This window comes from Schistocerca cancellata, chromosome 6 (genome assembly GCF_023864275.1).
Source record: "Schistocerca cancellata isolate TAMUIC-IGC-003103 chromosome 6, iqSchCanc2.1, whole genome shotgun sequence".
In the NCBI taxonomy this organism is placed as follows: domain Eukaryota; kingdom Metazoa; phylum Arthropoda; class Insecta; order Orthoptera; family Acrididae; genus Schistocerca; species Schistocerca cancellata.
Window position 1 is genome coordinate 175,426,140 of NC_064631.1, and position 21,559 is coordinate 175,447,698.

At 39.2% G+C, this 21,559-nt stretch overlaps 1 protein-coding gene across 3 annotated transcripts in view; it reads right to left on the reverse strand.

Moving 5' to 3' along the window:
• Nucleotides 1-21,559, reverse strand: part of LOC126190847 (putative phosphatidate phosphatase) — a 121,757-nt gene that overhangs the window by 56,930 nt on the left and 43,268 nt on the right. For all 3 annotated transcript variants that reach the window (XM_049931432.1, XM_049931434.1, XM_049931433.1), the window contains exon 4: nt 6,842-6,899. In XM_049931432.1, coding sequence (XP_049787389.1) covers nt 6,842-6,899 — 58 coding nt within the window. The remainder of the gene's footprint in view (nt 1-6,841; nt 6,900-21,559) is intronic.

A 21,559-nucleotide genomic window follows, 5' to 3' on the forward strand; every position in this document is an offset into this window, starting at 1 on the left:
CTCTGTACACAATTTCAATGACCATTCACAATATTTGCTCATACTATGGATTAATATAACAAATATGGTCCAATTGTAAGACAATCCCAATTGCACATTCAAAACTCAACAGGTGTCATTAGTTGCTGTAAATGGATGCTAAACCAAGCAATCATTCTCATTTCTTCATATCTTAACATTTTTCACTTATGTTCATCACAGGCCTAACATCTGCCAGTTATAACTGAACTTTGGAGGAGAAGTGAGACAGCAGCAGCCGGCCGAGACACACGCAGCAACAGGGAAGTAACCAATTTTGTGATATTTTACAAGTTCCTAACCAGGAGAGAATTTTATAATATCACCTGTGTGCTTTAATAGTTTAGTTTCTTGATTTTCTGTGTGTTAATTTAATATCTAATGACCACAGTTCTTATATCTTCGTTTGCGTTGGAAAGAAAACCGATTTTGTTACAAGTTCCTAATCAGGGGCGAATTATTTAGTTTCACCTGAGTGCTTCAGTAGTTAGGTTTTTGAATCTCTGCGTACACTCCTGGAAATGGAAAAAAGAACACATTGACACCGGTGTGTCAGACCCACCATACTTGCTCCGGACACTGCGAGAGGGCTGTACAAGCAATGATCACACGCACGGCACAGCGGACACACCAGGAACCACGGTGTTGGCCGTCGAATGGCGCTAGCTGCGCAGCATTTGTGCACCGCCGCCGTCAGTGTCAGCCAGTTTGCCGTGGCATACGGAGCTCCATCGCAGTCTTTAACACTGGTAGCATGCCGCAACAGCGTGGACGTGAACCGTATGTGCAGTTGACGGACTTTGAGCGAGGGCGTATAGTGGGCATGCGGGAGGCCGGGTGGACATACCGCCGAATTGCTCAACACGTGGGGCGTGAGGTCTCCACAGTACATCGATGTTGTCGCCAGTGGTCGGCGGAAGGTGCACGTGCCCGTCGACCTGGGACCGGACCGCAGCGACGCACGGATGCACGCGAAGACCGTAGGATCCTACGCAGTGCCGTAGGGGACCGCACCGCAACTTCCCAGCAAATCAGGCACACTGTTGCTCCTGGGGTATCGGGGAGGACCATTCGCAACCGTCTCCATGAAGATGGGCTACGGTCCCGCACACCGTTAGGCCATCTTCCGTTCACGCCCCAACATCGTGCAGCCCGCCTCCAGTGGTGTCGCGACAGGCGTGAATGGAGGGATGAATGGAGACGTGTCGTCTTCAGCGATGAGAGTCGCTTCTGCCTTGGTGCCAATGATGGTCGTATGCGTGTTTGGCGCCGTGCAGGTGAGCGCCACAATCAGGACTGCATATGACCGAGGCACACAGGGCCAACAACCGGCATCATGGTGTGGGGAGCGATCTCCTACACTGGCCGTACACCACTGGTGATCGTCGAGGGGACACTGAATAGTGCACGGTACATCCAAACCGTCATCGAACCCATCGTTCTACCATTCCTAGACCGGCAAGGGAACTTGCTGTTCCAACAGGACAATGCACGTCCGCATGTATCCCGTGCCACCCAACGTGCTCTAGAAGGTGTAAGTCAACTACCCTGGCCAGCAAGATCTCCGGATCTGTCCCCCATTGAGCATGTTTGGGACTGGATGAAGCGTCGTCTCACGCGGTCTGCACGTCCAGCACGAACGCTGGTCCAACTGAGGCGCCAGGTGGAAATGGCATGGCAAGCCGTTCCACAGGACTACATCCAGCATCTCTACGATCGTCTCCATGGGAGAATAGCAGCCTGCATTGCTGCGAAAGGTGGATATACACTGTACTAGTGCCGACATTGTGCATGCTCTGTTGCCTGTGTCTATGTGCCTGTGGTTCTGTCAGTGTGATCATGTGATGTATCTGACCCCAGGAATGTGTCAATAAAGTTTCCCCTTCCTGGGACAATGAATTCATGGTGTTCTTATTTCAATTTCCAGGAGTGTATTAATATAATTTATTAGACATAGTCCCTACATTTTTGTCAGTGTCTACAGTAGTGTTCCGCAGCACGTGCTGATAGTCCATTTAGCTGGATAGTTTAGTTTTCCACAGTCTTTAGTACGACAGGGACTGCGATTGTTGTGTGCAGATGTGAGCAAGTTGGTGACACTTCGTTCTCAGCTCCAGGCTAGCATGGCTTCAGTTATACAGCTTGAGGCTACAGTGGATGGGCACCACTGTTACACGCTGGCTGTGGGGATCCAATGGACGTCCAGCATGTCTGAATCCCCTGATCGGTTCTCACCGATGGCCAGCCCAGTTACTGCTCGCACTGAGGTTGACCCCTCATCTGTGGTTGAGAGGGAGATTGCCTCGGGCTTAGCAGGTTGTGAAAGACTTCCCAGATGGCCGCATGTAAGGCCTCCCCAGTTAGTCTGACAAACAGGTTCCAGGTGCTGTATGTGGCTGACACTGTTACTGAGCCAAACGCCATCGCCTGTCCTGTTTCAGTGGAAACCTCTCGGCCTGCAAGATCTGGACAATCACAGAGGGTGGGATTATCGATAGATGGGAGCTCCAACATTAAGTGTGTTATGGGGCCCCTTAGGGACATGTCTGCCAAGAAGGGGAAGAAAACCAATGTGCACTCCATGTGCATATCGGGTGGAGGCATTCCAGATGTGGAACAGGTCCTCCCAGATGCATTAAGGAGCACAGGGTGCAGCCAACTGAAGGTGGTGGCTCACGTTGGTACCAATCATGTGTGTCACTTTGGATCAGAAGAGATTCTCTCTGGTTTCGAGCAGCTGACAGAAGTGATAAAGGCTGCCAGTCTTGATTGTGAGGTGAAAGCAGAGCTGACCATTTACATCATAGTTGACAAGATCGATTGCGGACCTCTGGTACAGAGCCAAGTGGAGGGTCTGAATCAGTAGCTCAGATGGTTCTGCGACCATGTAAGCTGCAGATTCCTCAACTTGCGCCAAAGGATGGTTGGGCTTCAGGTTCTGCCAAATAGGTCAGGAGTCCACTATACGCAGGTGGTGTCTACGCAGGTAGCAGTGGCTGTGTGAACTGGGCAGTTTTTTTAGGTTCGAGGGTCTCAAGACACACAAAAAGGGCTTCAGTCACAAACGCTGTATACAGGAAGAATGTAGATAAGGGAACCATGGGTATAACAGTCGTAAATTGTTGTAACTGTGTTGGTAAAGTACCAGAGCTCCAAGTGCTAATAGAAAGCACTGATGCTGAAATTGTTATAGGCACTGAATGCTGGCTAAAGCCAGAGATAAACTCAGCTGAAATTTTTGTGAAGAACCTAATGGTGTTTCGAAAGGATAGGCTAAACACAGTTGGCGGTGGTGTCTTTGTAGCTGTTAGAAGTAGTTTATCTTATCGCGAAATTGAAGAAGGTAATTTCTGTGAGTTACTGTGGGCAGAGGTCATTGTTGGCAACCGGAATAAAATAATAATTGGTTTCTTTTAGCAACCTCCCAAGTCATATGATACATATGCTGAAAGGTTCAAAGAAAATTTGAGTTTGATTTCAAACACGTACTCGATTCATATCATTATAGTTGGTGGTGTCTTTAATTTACCCTCAATATGTTGGTGAAAATACATGTTTAATTACGGAGGTATGCATAAAATATCAACCGAAATTGTGCTAAATGGATTCACTGAAAATTATTTCGAGCAGTTAGTTCATGAGCCCACGTGAATAGTAAACGGTTGTGAAAACACACTTGATTTCTTAGCAAGAAATAATCCTGAATTAATAATGATCATCAAAACGGATTTAGGGACTAGTGAACACAGGGTTGTCATAGCAAGACTGAATATTGTAATCCCCAAATCTGCCAAACATAAACGAAAATATACCTATTCAAAAAAGCAGATAACAATTAACTTGAAGCCTTCCTGAGAGACAATCTCCACTCATTTCAAGTTAACAATATATGTGTAGACCAGATGTGGCTTGAATTTGAAGAAATAGTATCAGCAGCAATTGAGAGATTTATACCACATAAATTAACAAATGACGGAGCTGACCCTCCTCGGTACACAAAATGGGTTAGAACACTGTTGCAGAAACAACGGAACAAACATGCCAAATTTAAACAGACGCAAAATCCCCATATTGGAAACCTTTACCGAAGCTTGAAGTTTAGTGTGGAGTTCAATGCGAGATGCTTATAATAGTTCCTAAGATGAAACTTTGTCTCGAAACCTGGCAGAAAATCCAAAAAAGATTCTGGTCGTATGTGAAATATGTTAGCGGAAAGACACAATCAATGCCTTCTCTCTGCGATAGCAATGGAGACACTATCGAAGACAGTATTGCCAAAGCAGAGTTGCTAAACACAGCCTTCCAAAATGCCTTCACAAAAGAAGACGAAGTAAATATTCCAGAATTCGAATCAAGAACAGCTGCCAACATGAGTAACGAAGAAGTAAATATCCTCGGAATAGTAAAGCAACTTAAATCACTTAATAAAAGCCAGTCTTCTGGTCCAGACTGTATACCAATTAGGTTCCTTTCAGAGTATGCTGATGCAATAGCTCCATACTTAACAATCATATACAACCATTTGCTCAATGAAAGATCCGTACCCAAGGACTGGAAAGTTGCACAGGTCACACCAATATTCAGGAAAGGTAGTAGGAGTAATCCACTAAATTACAGGCCCATATCATTAACATTGACATGCAGCAGGAATTTGGAACAGATATTGTTTTTGAACATTATGAACTACCTTAAAGAAAACGGTCTATTGACACACAGTCTACAAAGATTCAGAAAACATCATTCTTGTGAAACAAAACTAGCTCTTTATTCACATGAAGTGTTGAGTGCTACTGACAAGGGATTTCAGATTGATTCCATATTTCTGGATTTCCGGAAGGCTTTTGACACTGTACCACACAGGCAGCTTGTAATGAAATTGCGTGCTTATGGCATATTGTCTCAGTTATGTGACTGGATTCATGATTTCCTGTCAGAGGAGTCACAGTTCGTAGTAACCGACAGAAAATCATCAAGTAAAACAGAAATGATTTCTGGCATTCCCCAAGGTAGTGTTATAGGCCCTTTACTGTTCCTTATCTATATAAATGATTTGGGAGACAATCAGAGCAGCCGTCTTCAGTTGTTTGCTGATGACGCTGCTGTTTATCGACTAATAAAGTTATCAGAAGATCAAAACCAGCTGCAAATCGATTTAGAAAAAACATCTGAATGATGCAAAAAGTGGCAGTTGACCCTGAATAACGAAAGGCGTGAGGTCATTCACATGAGTGCTAAAAGGAACTCGTTAAACTTTGGTTACACGATAAATCAGTCTAATCTAAAAGCCATAAATTCAACTAAATACCTAGGTATTACAATTACAAACAACTTAAATTGGAAGGAACACACAGAAAATGTTGTGGGGAAGGCTAACCAAAGATTGCATTTTATTGGCAGGACACTTAGAAAATGTAACAGACCTACTAAGGAGATTGCCTACACTACGCTTGTCCGTCCTCTTTTAGAATACTGCTGCGCAGAGTGGGATCCTTACCAGATGGAACTGACGGAGTACATCGAAAATGTTCAAAGAAGGGCAGCATGTTTTGTATTATCGCGAAATAGGGAAGAGAGTGTCACAGAAATGATACAGGATTTGGGCTGGAAATCGTTAAAAGAAAGGCGTTTTTCGTTGCGACTGAATCTTCTCACAAAATTCCAATCACCAACTTTCTCCTCCAAATGCGAAAATATTTTGTTGACACCGATCTACATAGGGAGGAACGATCATGACGATAAAATAAGGGAAATCAGAGCTCCTATGGAAAGATATAGGTGTTCACTCTTTCCGCGTGCTATAAGAGATTGGAATAATACAGAATTGTGAAGGTGGTTCGATGAACACTCTGCCAGGCACTTAAATGTGATTTGCAGAGTATCCATGTAGCAGTAGATGTAGTAATAATGGTCAAAGAAATGGAAATTAGTCACATCAGCTTTTATTTACTTTCACCTGCTGACAACGCATACAGTTCTTTTCAAGTATTTAAGTGTACTATACAATTTCTGTGCACATGCTCTTCCCACTGCACAAAGCATTCGGAACTGCCACTAACGTAATATCAAGAATAAAGTAAGACAAAAATCAGTTACTATGACAGGAAAGTGACATTATACTGCAGTGATGAGTATGCTGTGTGTGTTCAGATGTATTTAAGTTTTTCCCATACAATAAGCCATAAGCAATGAAATAACAGATCAGCCGATAATTGGTGCACTAAGAGTGGAAGTATTATTCCCTGTTCTTAGTTTAAGGTATATATGCAAGGCTAATCCCCAGAAAGAAAACAAGGACTATGGCAAATTATACTTTAATGCTAGATATCCAATCAATATTAAAAGCTTGCAGAAGAGGGGGAAAGACAAAGGTTTTACAAAAATTAATCAAGAACTGAAGATTTTCCTCTCTATAAAGTTATGCTTGTTGTCACACCTTACATTTAACTTATACTAATGTTATGTGTAACTTTGACAGAGATTATACTTTCACAGTGGATAATCTACTAATTAAAGCACACAAAAACTGAAAACCCTGATGGCACAATGATGAAAATACAGAGAATAAGAAACAACAATGATGAATTAAAATGCTCTCTGTTTTGAGATTTCATGTGGAATGGACAGAGCAGAATGTCCTCAACACCAAAAGGGGTATCACTGGCATATTTAGAAAGGAAGACAGCAAAACAAGCAGTTTGTTTCACAGTGGACTGAATTTTAAATTCCGTCTTCTATTTGAACACTACGGGAACACTCCATCACCAGGCGCATGCTCTATATTTGCATTCCCTTGTTATTTAAAACATATGTATCTGGTACTTACTACTAAATATATCATTGTATATGCTGAAAATGAAGAATGTCCTGATGGAAAAGACAACCTGAAAGTTAGTAAAAAATAGTCTGTTATTCACACATCTAAAAACAAGAATTCCACAACATTATGTTTAAGTCAAAATTGCAAAACAAAATGTGAAGATTTAAAACAGCAAAATAGCTGCGAAGAAATCAATATGAACAATAAGGTGAATGCAATACATCACTGATTCAGAGTTTCATACCAAATATTGAGATACTTGAGGAAACAAGAGTCATTGAAAATGTTTCATCAATTAAAGGTGAGATGTTTCAAGTTAAGAAGTGAATGTAGTGAGCTTAAAAAAATGTGCAGCTGGAAAGGACTTAATGTTTGATGAAAAACAGTGATCCATACACAAAGCTTGGGGATTATGAATGTCAAATAAATATGGAGCAGTTAGAACATTGTTCACAGCCAAGTGTATAAAATTTATGCACAGGTAACTTCCATCAAATTTCATCATAGTATCATTTTTTGCATTTGGTATAGTTATGCATTAATCTGACAACCATTGTAAAATCAGTATAACAGGTTAAAATAATGCACTTGACAGTAACTCAAATGTTTGGTGTTATGCCATTTAATTTATCTGAAATATCTGAGCAAAGCTTTACTCAACCACTTTTTCTCTCTTAGATATAAATTAACTAAATGGTATTTGAACTACTGAAGCAGCACAGGGAAGAGCAGAAAGATAAGTCAAAATAGGAATAAAGAAGTAGATGTTTCAGATACTGAAGTGGCAATCTCAGAATTTAACCATGTTTCTTCTTCACGTGGAAAGATTGCTTGAGTCGTTTATCAGAAACTTTTACACAATCCTTTGCAATAACTAACATAAACACATATGTTGAAAATGTAAAAGCTTTTTCTACAAACATAACACATAAATGCAAAATTGGAAAGTTTCCGTATTACTTTTGGCACTTCGCAAAGAATTTTTTGTTTAATTTGAGAAAAATTGAGTTCCTCTCTGCAATTGTCATATGAAGAAAATACATGAAAAACCTGAGGAAGGGGGAATGAGGTCCCTTCACTGTGTAATGCCAAATGGCCACCATAAAAAAAAAAGATAATTATGAAAGAAAAGCATACAAGAAAATAGAATACGCACACCAGGGACAGAGTGAAGAAAATAGAATGACAATTCAGGAATAATTGCAGAAGCCGATGCTGCAAACAAGAAAAATTAAAATGATAATCAGTCAAACTGGAAAAAAATAAATACAGGAGATATATGAGAAACTGTGCAAGCAGAGCTTTCAAATACTGAAGTCACACTGTCTGTATTAATCTATCTTTTGTTCCTTTCTTCACGCGGAAAGGTTACAGGAGTCACTTATCATAAACTTGTACATAATGACTTGCTATAATTAACATATATACAGATACTGAAAATGTCAAAATTCTTTTCTACAAGCATTACACATGTACGTACAATTGGAAAGTCTTGACATTACCTCTGAAACTGCCCAAAACATGGTCCATGAAATGATTTCACAAGTCCAGTAACTTATTTCAAGGACAGTAGATTTTCAACATGCTGATTATGATACAATTAAGAAAATAGTAACATTGTTTGACCCATCCAAATTGCAAAAAGCCCAAATAACTGACATAATAAATTTTTCAATTCATCATCCATAGCTTTAAATATAGTAGACCTTTTTGTCTCTCAGGCAATAAAATGGCACAATTAATACTGTGAAGTATGAGCATTACTTAAAAATGAAGCAGCATTTAATTGAAAATTTAATAATTATACAGCTTTTCCAGAACAAGACTTTTATGAAAACATTTACAAATACATACGCTAACATTAATTTAATTTTTATGATTTGAGCATACACTGAAAATTTCTTTAGGACCTTAGTTTGCTCATCATACATTTAAAAAATTAATTCTGATGCAAGTAGTTTCTTACTAATTAAATGAACACAAAGAATGTGCAATGAACATCATCATCAAATCCAAACATCATCATTCTGGTGGAAAAATGTTTTAAAAGCATGATCCTCAAAGACGTTGACAGAATAGTGTGACAAATACAGTTTCTATTAAACAATAATAAGAGGATTTCTTTACATTGAAAGGAATGCTGATCTCTCAATGATACTGCACACACCTAAAAAGGTTATCAACAATTGCCTTCTATTGGTAATGGTGTACAATGTTTACAGACTTCACAATTGGTGCAGTAGTTGTGAGAAGTGAAGGTAAAGTTCACCAGAGTGACATATTACAATTGCTTCCTATGAATGAGATTTCAAGTACTGTCAGACTTGGTGTACTATGTCTGTAAGGGACTTATTGTCTCAGTGAATGACTTCTCCTTTAGTCTTATTTAATTCATCTACAAGGTGTCAATAACGAAAGTTCAATTTTCAAAATGCTGTAGGAAGAGAAGCACTGCTCAGAATGAGATTCTAATTTGAACAGCACATTACTGATGCATGGGGAAATGTCATGGGGAAAAAAGCCTGACAAAAATTTGATCATTAGATGGTGCTGTAAGCATCAGAATATGCACACCAACAACAACACAGCTGATCTTCATTTTGCCTCTGAGACAACCAACATGACTGTCCCTATGAAGGATCATGTGCTGCTGGTAAAGCTCTTTTACAAGAATGGTGACTGTGTGCCAGTAGCCATGCAAAAGCTCCAAATATTCAAGAGTATGAAAAAAGGCACTGGTCCGATGTCTGGTAAGGGTCTGGAGAAAATGATTGCAAAATCCAAAAGGAAAGGTTCTTTTGAAGTGCGATGTGGCAGAGGGAGGAAAGTAGTTGATCCAACATCGGTTGAAGATGTGGCCACAGCATTGCAGGAGGGTTTGAAAGGTGTTGTGCAAATATGCAGTGCACGGGGAGTTACCTGAATACTGGACATGCCTTTGAGCATGGAGCATAAAATCCTACAAAACATCCTGCACTGCTATCCATACAAAATCATCCATGCTCAAGAGTTGCTTCCTGCTGGCTTGCCAGAATTGCAGAATATGAGCAATGGAAAATCCACGCAAACATCAATTGGTATCACTTCATTTTGTAAGGTGACTGTATGGTGAGGGCTAACAGCATTGTTTATTGTAGGTCCGTATTTTTTCAAAGAAATGAGACTTGCGTGTCCTGTTACCTACAATGTCACCAGTAAACAACATGAGAGCCTTTCATGCATCAAGTCATTCCAACTCTTAAACAGCATGAATGTGTGGGTAGGATAAATTTTATGCAAGGTGGAGCTTCTCCACACATTGCACAGACAGTGAAGCAGCTGTTGCAGAAATATTTTGAAAATGTCAGAATTATCAGTTGTCATTTCCTACAGCCTGGCTGTCCAGATCACCTAATCTTAATCTGTGTGACTTCTGGCTGTGGGTTATCTGAAAGCCGTGTGTTCAGTGCCCCAGTTAGGAACTTAGCTGAACTGAAGGCATACATTGCACAACAAATTTTGTATGTGGCCCTCAAAAGACTCTGATCTGTGGTAGAACACACTGTTTTTTGATTTAAACTTGTGGCAGAAAACAGTGGTCAACATACTGAACATGTCTTATGCAAGTCTCACAAAACTTAGAAGCCAATGACATTTTGCATTTTATGCAGTTTTTGGTCCCAGAACAATGAAAAACTGATGCTATTTTGCTTTTCATGTGGTTTTTGGCCTCAGACCAATTAAAAGCTAATTCTTCCCATCCGATGTGGTACAACTTTGCCATGGTGGCGCTAACTAACAGAGCCACAACTTTTGACTGTTGACCTTGTGCAGTCATGCATGTGAAACAGTACAGATGGTGTAATGTGCAACTCTAAAGCACAGCTGTAGTATTGCAATTCATCTGTTATTTGTAGCTGACCCCATTCACATTAAGATGCTTAAAGCACCATCTATTGGTAAAATTTTTGGTCCCCCCCCCCCTCCCCCGCCCATGATGTTTCCCCCTGAGTCAATAATCTGCTGTTCAAATTTGATGTCATTCTGAGCAGTGGTTCACTCTCTGTAGTGTTTGAAACTTAAACTTTAATTATAGGCACCCTGTACTTTAACTAATATGTACTACTACACTTTTAAACTGTCATAGCTCCATTTGAGAGAGCAAACAAGAAGAAAAATGATGATTGTGTTTTAATGTACCACTGATGACAAGGACATTCAATAATTTGAAACAATCAGGAATAAAATAGGTAATATCCTTTTCAGAGGAGTAATCCCAGAATTTGTCTTAAACAATTTAGAGAATTCATGGAACATCTAAATCTGGATTGTGGATGAGTATTTGAACTGTTGCCTCCCAAATGCTATTCTTGTGCCTCGTCACTGCACCACCTCATACAGCGGTATTTTCAAGAGAAGAACACTTTTAAAATAAGGTATCATGAACATACTACTGGTACATCACATAGTTAAGTCTATCTTCGGGCAACATATTAACCAAAATAAGCATTCTGAAGGGACTATTAATAAAAATATTAGTATCTTGCATACCATCCCTAAAGGGCTTTTACTTAATACCCTTGAAGAACTGGAAATTCATATACATTGGAAAAAAAAATCCAGAAACTCTACTTAACGAACAACTGGCTTTCAAACAAAAATATTTTTTTGATCTGTTTGAGGAACTATTCCAAAATACTTCATGCTTCATGATGTTCCATTAGTCTGGATGAGTATAAATGTCATGATAGCCATATCTCCGCTGTAATGATTCCTTTTAATACTTTTTTACTACACAATTATTGTCGATTGTGTGTTTTACGCTACTGCTTACCACATTTGTTTATAACTATTGTATTTTATTATATCATATGGACAGACATTACGTCAGACGAATGTGCCTATGCTTCAATGTGTTTGGTATCACATTATCATGCTTTATATTTTGTGTACTATATTAACTTGTGACTGTTGTTTTACCATGCTGGATTAGGTGCGTGTGTCCACCAATCAATTTTCTTGCCTTAAGTATACACTATATGTCACTTATCTGTGTTTTCCTATTTGACAAGGGATGTCTTTCCCCCCACCCTGCTATTCCAGTGGTTATTGGTATATTTATTAATACTATATTTCAATATAACATTATGGTTACCGCAAACATTATTTCATCTGCCCATGACATGACCGCCCAGACAGTGGTTTTATCTGTTCTTTAGTGGCACAATGTCATTAAATTTATGCTAACGATAGTCATCATGTTGCATTCTATGCAGACCAACAACCGTAACGGTAATATAGCTCTTACTTTATAAATTTCTGTAACGTTCTACAACTGATATCGCATTCTAGATGTAAGATTAAATTTTGACAAGATGTCTTTCAATTAAAATTTTAATGGTAACTGTAACTTATGCGCATACCACTTACCCATACCATGTACTGATCGACCTTCGTTGGGTCTCCCTGGCAACCTCAGAGCGACCAGGACGCTTTCCCCACAGGTAGCCTCTTTGGCCCTAGTAAGACGAGTAGGTAGTCATGGTTACTAGACTGGCGTTCTTGTTATCATCTTTGCTTTGGTCGATAACAGTACATGATAGAGGGCCACAATATTTAGGTCGCAGTAATTACCTTTTTACACTATATTTTATAAGCTATAAGATTTTAACTTGTTTTATAAGTTCCATAGATGGTAATAATTACTTAACAGTAACTACCCTGTTACTTTCTTAAGCGGCAGAAATGCAATTTACGTGATCGGCTATCCATGACATAATGCCAGATACGGTGGGCAGGGCTTCAAGTATTTAATTAGCAGCTGGCGTCCTTCACATTGCGGTACACCACCAGCCACAAGCAAGAGGGTTGCCATGCGCCACCGCCTCTGGCAGACATCTATGGTATATCAGCGTTATTTACTGTTTTATCAATATACGATTTCGTCCTTTATAGGTTTATAAGGATTCTTGTTCATTGTAGGTCTGAAGATGATCTTATAATAAGATCGAAACTGGTCATCACATTAAAAAATTTATGTCGTCAAGACTGCTTCCAGTTTATTTATAAAAATTATAGATTACTGTTTCCTATAATAAGAACTATGTTCTTTAAAATTTTAAGTACACTTAGAACCCATTACAGTCCACATTAGTAATCCGAAAAGCACAGTTAAGTGCCCTCACATTTGTCTACCCCAGGAAGAATTATTGTGCAGCGAAAACTAGGATTTTCCTGTGACAAGGAATCATCTCTGCTTATGAGTCCACTTCATAACAAGTCTAATTTGTTTTTTGTTTTTTGTTGTGATGATGGGTTAATGCTACTAGATTTAAATGGATATCAATTGCTTGAAGGTACACTTCATGATCAAATGTATCTGAAGACCTCTCTGAAAATGACTTACAAGTTTGTGGCACCCTCCATCGGTAATGCTGGCATTCAATATGGTGCTGGCCCACCCTTAGCCTTGATGACAGCTTCCACTCTCACAGGTGTACGTTCAATCAGGTGCTGGAAGATTTCTTGGGGAATGGCAGCCCATTCTTCACAAAGTGCTGCACTGAGGAGAGGTATTTATGTCGGTCAGTGGGGCCTGGCACAAAGTTGGCGTTCCAAAACATCCCAAAGGTGTTCTATAGGATTCAGGTCAGGACTCTGAGCAGGCCAGTCCTTTACAGGGATGTTATTGTCATGTAACCACTCCACCACAGGCCATGCATTATGAACAGGTGCTTGATGGTGTTGAAAGATTCAATCGCCATCCTCAAATTTTCTGCCTGCCTATTAGACATTACGACCCTCTTCAACTGTCGGCGATTTCTGTCAGTCAACAGACGAGGTCGGCCTGCACGCTTTTGTGCTGTATGTGTCCCTTCACATTTCCACTTCACTATCACATCAGAAACAGTGGGCCTAGAGATGTTTAGGAGCATGGAAATCTTGAGTACAGACCTGTAACACAAGTGACACCTAATCACCTGACCATGTTCAAAGTCCGTGAGTTCCGCGGAACACCCCATTCTGCTCTCTCACAACGTCTAATGTCTACTGAGGTCCCTGATATGGAGTACCTGGCAGTACAATGCACCTAATATGAAAAACGTATGTTTTTGGGGGTTTCTGGATACTTTTGATCACATAGTGTATGTGCAAACCATATTTTAATATATGTGTTGACCCACATCTGTCATCATATGTTCAGGCAATTTCTTTGATATGATATGGTTGACTTTTCTAGCACCCAAATAATTGTATCACTCATCAAAGGTCAGCACCATTTTGCAACTCTTGAGGCATTTTACATTATCTAGACCTCCCACAACCTAAAGGCTATCAGATACTCCTGATCAGAAGTTCTGATAGTCCTATAAAAGGAGTGGGAGAACAATGTCAAAATCGCTATATCATGGCCTTCATGGCACTACAAATCAATTACGAATGCTGCTAACCACACTATTTGCACGTTGTAACAAGCCCATTCCTGCTTTGAAATTTATGAAATATCAAATGCTGCTCTGTTTATCCTGAATATTTTGGTTTCCTCTAAATCTTTGATTGGGTGGTTCTCTAGCTTTTTGGATTATTTTGGTGCTCATGGTTGAATTTAGAAACTTTAGAATTAAATAAGAATCGCAGACTTAGTGAATCATGGGCACTCTGGCACCCAATCGCACACGCCCCCCCCCCCCCCCCCCCCCCCCCCCCGCACGCACACTTTTCTTGTTATGTAACTTTTAACATGGAATACATGAGCACTCATTTTGGGAACATGCCCCTCATTTATATTCTCATGATTTGAAACTTCATGTTCCTTAGTTTTCACTTTATCACAGATGTTATACACAACTTACAGTTACAACATTTAAAATTTGCTTTGAATAGTAGTTACACAAAAGGTAATATAAACTGTATTTTCATGATGTTGCACTGCATTTGTTACAGAACAACTGAATGCCATAAGAAAATTAAAATAAAGCATGAAAATTCCTGTACTGTGTGCTCTGTCCCAATCATTAAGCCTTTCTTTCATAAATACACTGCGCAAAAGAATTGGGGAAACATGACTTTGGACGTCTGCCACACTTCATTGAGTAATAATTAAGGACTGGGTACATTACCAAATTACACCTTTATCTTTCCTAAATTAAGTTTGCAACAAAACATCACTGCATTGTTGTTCATTTACATAATATGAACTGAAATGTCTCACAGGTGTTGAAAGTATAGTGGAAACAATCATTCATCCCATCAACCTGGATGCTTTTTATTGGACTTTGAGAACTTTGATAACATACATGCCCTCTGTGAGCATTTATCACTGCAGAAGAAATATGGACTCTCTGTGAATAACACATTTCGCCAGTGACAAAGTCGCCACCTGACGTGGGAAAGGCGGAACTGAAGGTGAACTGCAAGATGATGTGCCAAATGGCATACTTGAACAGAACATCTGCATCATAAAGTCTTTTCTTGTAACCTATTTCTTACAATCTGAATGGGCACAGCAGCTCCAGTGGCCCTTCTGATATCATCTTGCAGTCCTCTGACAGTAGCCATATGATGCCACAATACAGAGATGACCAGATATTGATCTCAGAACAGGGTTGTAATGCATCGGCACATTGTCCAATTCACCTTGTGTACTGACACACTTACCTGAAGTGTGCCCACAACCTACGAATGACAGATGCAAAAACAATGGCATCTGCAGCGATATGATGAAAAGTCCATCCTTCTTGGATCACATTGCCCTTGCAACTTGCTCCCCGTTACAATGGTGCACTGCATGTGTTTGGCTGAATACAACATCCACAAATGTCAACTGCCATCTGTGTACCTCACTAGACAATACTGGGACACCAATACTCACTTCTTTCTGTCAGATCACCTAATACTGTAATATGTAACACAACTAACAGATGGATAGTGGCTTTCATTGTTGCATACACTGAAAGTGAGGATCTCAAGTTATGCAATAAAACCACAGGTACTGCCCATATCAAAATAAATTTAACATACCAGACATTGATACAAATATTTTTCTTTTGAACAATGTATTAAAAAAAATACAAACAGTGTAAAGCCTGTTCAGCAGTTATTCAAAATAAGCCTAGGAAAAAAAGCTCAAACTTCACTATGAATTTACATCAAAGCTTTTTTTTCAAAAACTTTTCTGGCTCTACGATTCCATGAAATATAGGTGTGAGAATATCGGCATTTGATATGACACTAGTGTTGAATTAGTGTATTTCTCCTTCTGTTAAGGAATTCAGCAGAAGCAATCTTTAACAGTTTCATTCTAGTAACAAATCATAAAATTACAATGGAAGATGCCAGTTGTTTATTATAGCTACGTATTCAGCTACATGTGCATAGAATGAAATAAGGACTTACAAAAATTTTATTCAGATTTTTGGAATCAAAAATACCAGATACTGACAGGATAGGTTTTTACATTTCAGACTTCATAAAAAAGGCCTTTCTTCAAATATTCTGTACATAAATGCAGTAGTTTTCACCCTTGCATAAATAATGTGACAACAGATGAAGCCACGTGATTACTTCATGTTATGGTTGGTTATAGGACTTACAAAAAGAATATGTTGTTCTGGTCTTCAGTACAAAGACTGCTTTGATGCAGCTCTCCAGGCTACTCTATCCTGTGCAAGCCTCTTCATCTACGAGTAACTACCTCAACCAACATCCTTCTGAATCTGCTTAGCGTATTCATCTCTTGGTCTCCCTCTAAGATTTTTACCCTCCATGCTTCCCTCCAATACTAAATCGGTGATCCCTTGATGTCTCAGAATGGGTCCTACCAACCGATTCCTTCTTCTAGTCAAGTTGTGCCATAAATTACTCTTCTCTCCAATTCTGTTCAGTACCCCCTCATTAGTTATGTGATATCCCCAGCTAATCTTCAGCATTCTTCTGTGCACCATATTTCAAAAGCTTCTATTCTCTTCTTGTCTAAACTGTTTATTGTCCATGTTTCACTACCATACATGGCTACACTCCACACAAATACTTTAAGAAAAGACTTCCTGACACTTAAATCTATACTCGATGTTAACAAATTTCTCTTCTTCAGAAATGCTTTCCTTGCCATCACCAGTCTACATTTTACATCCTCCCTACTTTGACTATCATCAGTCGTTTTGCTTCCCAAATAGCAAAACTCATCTACTACTTTAAGTGTCTGATTTCCTAATCTAATTCCCTCAGCATCACCTGATTTAATTTGACTACATTGCATTATCCTCATTTTGCTTTTGTTGATGTTCACCTTATAGTCTCCTTTCAAGACACTGTTCATTCCATTCAACTGTTCTTCCAAGTCCTTTGCTGTCTCTGACAGAATTAGAATGTCATCGACAAACCTCGAGGTTTTATTTCTTCTCAATGGATTTTAATTCCTACTCCAAATTTTTCTTTTGTTTCCTTTACTGCTTGTTAAATACACAGATAGAATAACTTCAGGGATAAGCAGGGATAAGCTACAACCCTGTCTCACTCCCTTCTAAATCAATGCTTCCCTTTTGTGCCCCTCGACTCATAACAGCCACGTTGTTTCTGTACAAATTGTAAATAGCCTTCCGCTCCCTGTATTTTACCCCTGCCACCTGCACAATTTGAAAGATAGTATTCCAGTCAGTATTGTCAAAAGCTTTCTCAAGTTTACAAATGCAATAAATGTAGGTTTGCCTTTCCTTAACATATCTTCTAAGATAAGTCATATGGTCAGTACTGCTTCATGTGTTCCTATATTTCTACAGAATCCAAACTGATCTTCCCCAAAGTCAGCCTCTACCAGTTTTTTAGTTATGAAACTGATAGTTCAGTAGTTTTCACAACTGTCAGGACCTGCTTTCTTTGGAATTGGAATTATTATATTCTTCTTGAAGTCTGAGGGTATTTTGCCTGTCTCATATATACTGCTCACCAGATGGAAGAGCTTTGTCAGGCAGTAGCATATCTCCTATCTAATCTTCATTTCCTTCCTCTTCCATTTCCATAATATTGCCCTCAAATACACTGTGCTTGTACAGATCCTCTATATACTCCTCCCACTCTTCTGCTTTCCCTTTTTTGCTTAGGACTTATTTTCCATCTGTGCTCTTGACATTTATACAGATTGTTCTCTTTTCTCCAAAGGTCTCTTTAATTTTCCTGTAGGCGGCACATATCTTCCCCCAGTGATATATGGTTTTACATCCTTACATTTGTTCTCTTGCAATTCCTGCTTAGCTATTTTGCATTTCCTGTTGATCTAATTTTTTAGATGTATGTATTCCAGTCCACATGCTTCATTTACTGCATTTTTATATTTTTGTCTACCCAAGAATAAGCCAATTAAATGTGCATTAAAATTATGTTCTTTGTAATTCACCTACAGACTAAACTTTGAAGTGAACAGAGGGGTTGTAGATAATGTTGATAATACCCAGGGACTTGTATAAAGACTGCGTGTTTCAAATATTGTGGGGAAGCACAATGTTAAATGGACATAAACTTCATCCCTGGATATGATGGGGGAAAATACAACTCTGGAAGTGGGAACTGTAATGAAAAACAGAAAAGGTCTGCCTTCTTCACTCAAAAACCATGTAGTAAGGGAGATCAAGTCTTACACAAATACCTGCACCCTTTCATGGTCATCTGCAAAATCACACAGCCTATCATTCTTTATGTTACTGTAAAAATGGACTGATGTTTTAGAACTGACAATTAAAACACAAGTAACATATGGGGAAAGCTAAAAATAATTACACAGGGAAATGTGACTGGCTGATCACTTACAAAACACATAGATGAATCAGTCACCCCAATAACACATTACAAATCTCTCCCTAAAATTTTAGGGAACAAGTCAGATATTTCCCAAAACCTTAGAAGTCATACCACTTTAGTTTGATTGCCAGTTAAAACAGAGGGCAGACCTGTTGGCAAATGAGTTATTACCCTCTGGTCTGAAAGTAAAACACAGTGTACTAAAATGTGAACAACATGATCTGTATGCCACGAGCATCACACACTGGAGTGTCCTCTCACCTGATCAAGAAGTCAAGCACCACAGGGCTGTGTGCTATTCCAGTGGCAATCGTACCAAAGCCCTATAAAACTGGAGCATACACACCCTGTCAGCTCCCGAAGACCTGAGGCTAAGGCACTTTACAAAAATCAGCACTTCCTGAGTCCTTTCCTTCAGGTATTATAGCTGTGGTTACAATGGCAGTTTTAAATAACGAATGAGACCCAGAAACCTCACTGAGTCTGTAAAATGTAGAATGGTGTCCCTAACATGCAAAGCAGGTAAATTAAAAACATGATGAGAAAGATTAAAATTAACTAACACATGCACGCACACACACACACACACACACACACACACAAGTGTGTGTGCACACACTCTTATCTATAAAAAACCAAAACCCCTTCTTTGCAACCCACTCCAACTTCTTCATTGCAACTTGTAATTGATGAGATACTGTTGCAGCAATGGATTGGGAAGAAAAAACTGCAAAAACATCTATGAATAAGGTGCACTGCATAGGACTCCTTACTGTGGACATTATACTGCTAATGTCTATGGCAAAGAGGATGACATTCAAAACACTTCCCAGGGGATCACCATTCTCCTACTAAGAACTATCTGACAACACATCAACAACTCAGTATATAAAAAAAGTGTTCAGATAAGAAGGGCCAAATGAAGATGGGGAAGTGGCCACAAAAGCCCCATTGGTGGAGCTGCCAAAAGAATATTGTGCCTCCAAGAAGTGCAATACACCTTACTGATGTCAAAGACTATCCCTATACAATGCTGTTTACATAGCAAAGCCTGCAGGATAGCCACCCATGGTAGAATCAAGTTGTTGACAGAGGATCAACATCTCCTGAATCTGCAGTGAGAGTGACTAAGGAGGTCCCTGTTCTCTAATATCCAGACCAGATAATGGTTGACAATTCGCTCCAAGGTCTTTTCTACGAAGTTCCTTACGGCAATACTCCAATAACAACTGGGATCCATTGAGTCTTTTTCCAGTTTCAGAAAAGGTATCAAAATTACCTCCCTCCACGTGTTAGAAAATTGTCCTGTCTGCTATATCAAATTAAGACATTCTAAGAGGACTTCCTTTAATGTCATCTGCAAGTTTCACAGCACACTGATCACATTTGGTCAGGACCAGATGAAGTATGACAAGCCTCAGATAGTGCTGAATACAGCTCCCACATGGAGAAAGGACAGTTTTATAATTCAGAATCGTTGCAAAATAAAATGTGGAAATCCAAATGACGCAGCTATTATCTTTGCACAAAACATGATGGCACTAAATATTTCAATTTTAGTAATGGCAAAAAGAGGAACAACAGAATTCGTGAAACCTGTTACTGATAATATCGTCAAAACTGATGTTGACTGAACAGATCAGCCATACACATATTATCGATTTACCCAAAAAACTGTGTAGTGCTGGAAGGATTTTTCTTTCATTTATTTATTATATCAACAGATAACAAATTTATTTTACACAAGAAAAGGGTGGCAGAAATATATTCCCTGCTGACTTGGTAAAGAAAAGGGCAGAGAAACTGGGTAAAACAAGAAAATTACATACCTAGCATCAATCTACTTCATTCGTAAGGGTGGCACATCATTTCCTAGAAAAAGTTCCACCTATAGCTAACAAAATAAATGCATCTCATTACTGATACTGCAAAGTTTTTAGAGTGGGAAGAAAGACTCTGGTAAATGTGTAAGAAGAGAAAGCAGGTAGAAGTGTAAAGAATGAAATATCAGCCTTTGTTAATGTCATGTTTTCAAGACCACTGTACAAAAATAAATAATGTTTAACAGATGAGAATCATTCTAAAATGTATAATACTTATTTCTGGGCTTATTTTTTATTTTTATGGCCAGAAACCAAATACTGCCACATTCAGTCACCATATACATAAAGTCATTAAAGCAATACGCTGAATTCTGCAACTGTTGTCAAATTTTTATTTAACTGCGCACATAGCTGTAGTCAGTCATGAAAACTCCCAATTATAATGAAGATACACAAGCTTTTAGATTTATTGTTTGTGTATGTATCAACTTGTGAGATAAATGTCTCCCCTTTACTTGCTCTTGCAAGTCTGATATATATAATATTACTGCTACTGTTGTTCTTCCTAAGTAGTAATACTTAGGCTTGATAATAGCTGTTGCAAGAGAAGCTACAAACGGCATACAGCACTGATTGTAGGATACAGTTCAGAATGCAAAGTCAAACAGGACTGTTTAACATCTGATTTGTATTTAGTTGCACATTAACTCTTATTGTTGTGTGTATACTAAAGGTACTTCAAAAATAAGTTGCAATGTCGTCTCAACCTAAGACCACTGTACTACCTAAGACCACTGTACAAGAGTGGTGCATTGCCAGAAGAGAGCAAATGTTCTGGGTTTCCTGCAGACTGTTCTGCTAAAGTATGGATAACAGTGTGGGAGTGAAATTGTGCAGCAAATGGAAACATACTCCGAAGTTGAAGTATACGCAACAGTACCATTCTTTTGAGCAAAACATCTGAACTGCACAAACATTCACTGTGAGATTCTGAGAGTATGAACCAAATGCAATATTGTATACAGCTGTAGTGAAATGGTGCCAACAAGTTGATGAATGGTGCACAGACATGGGTGATTTTGGTCAGCAAGGACAGTGACTGACATTAACCAAAGATGACAATGTCCAG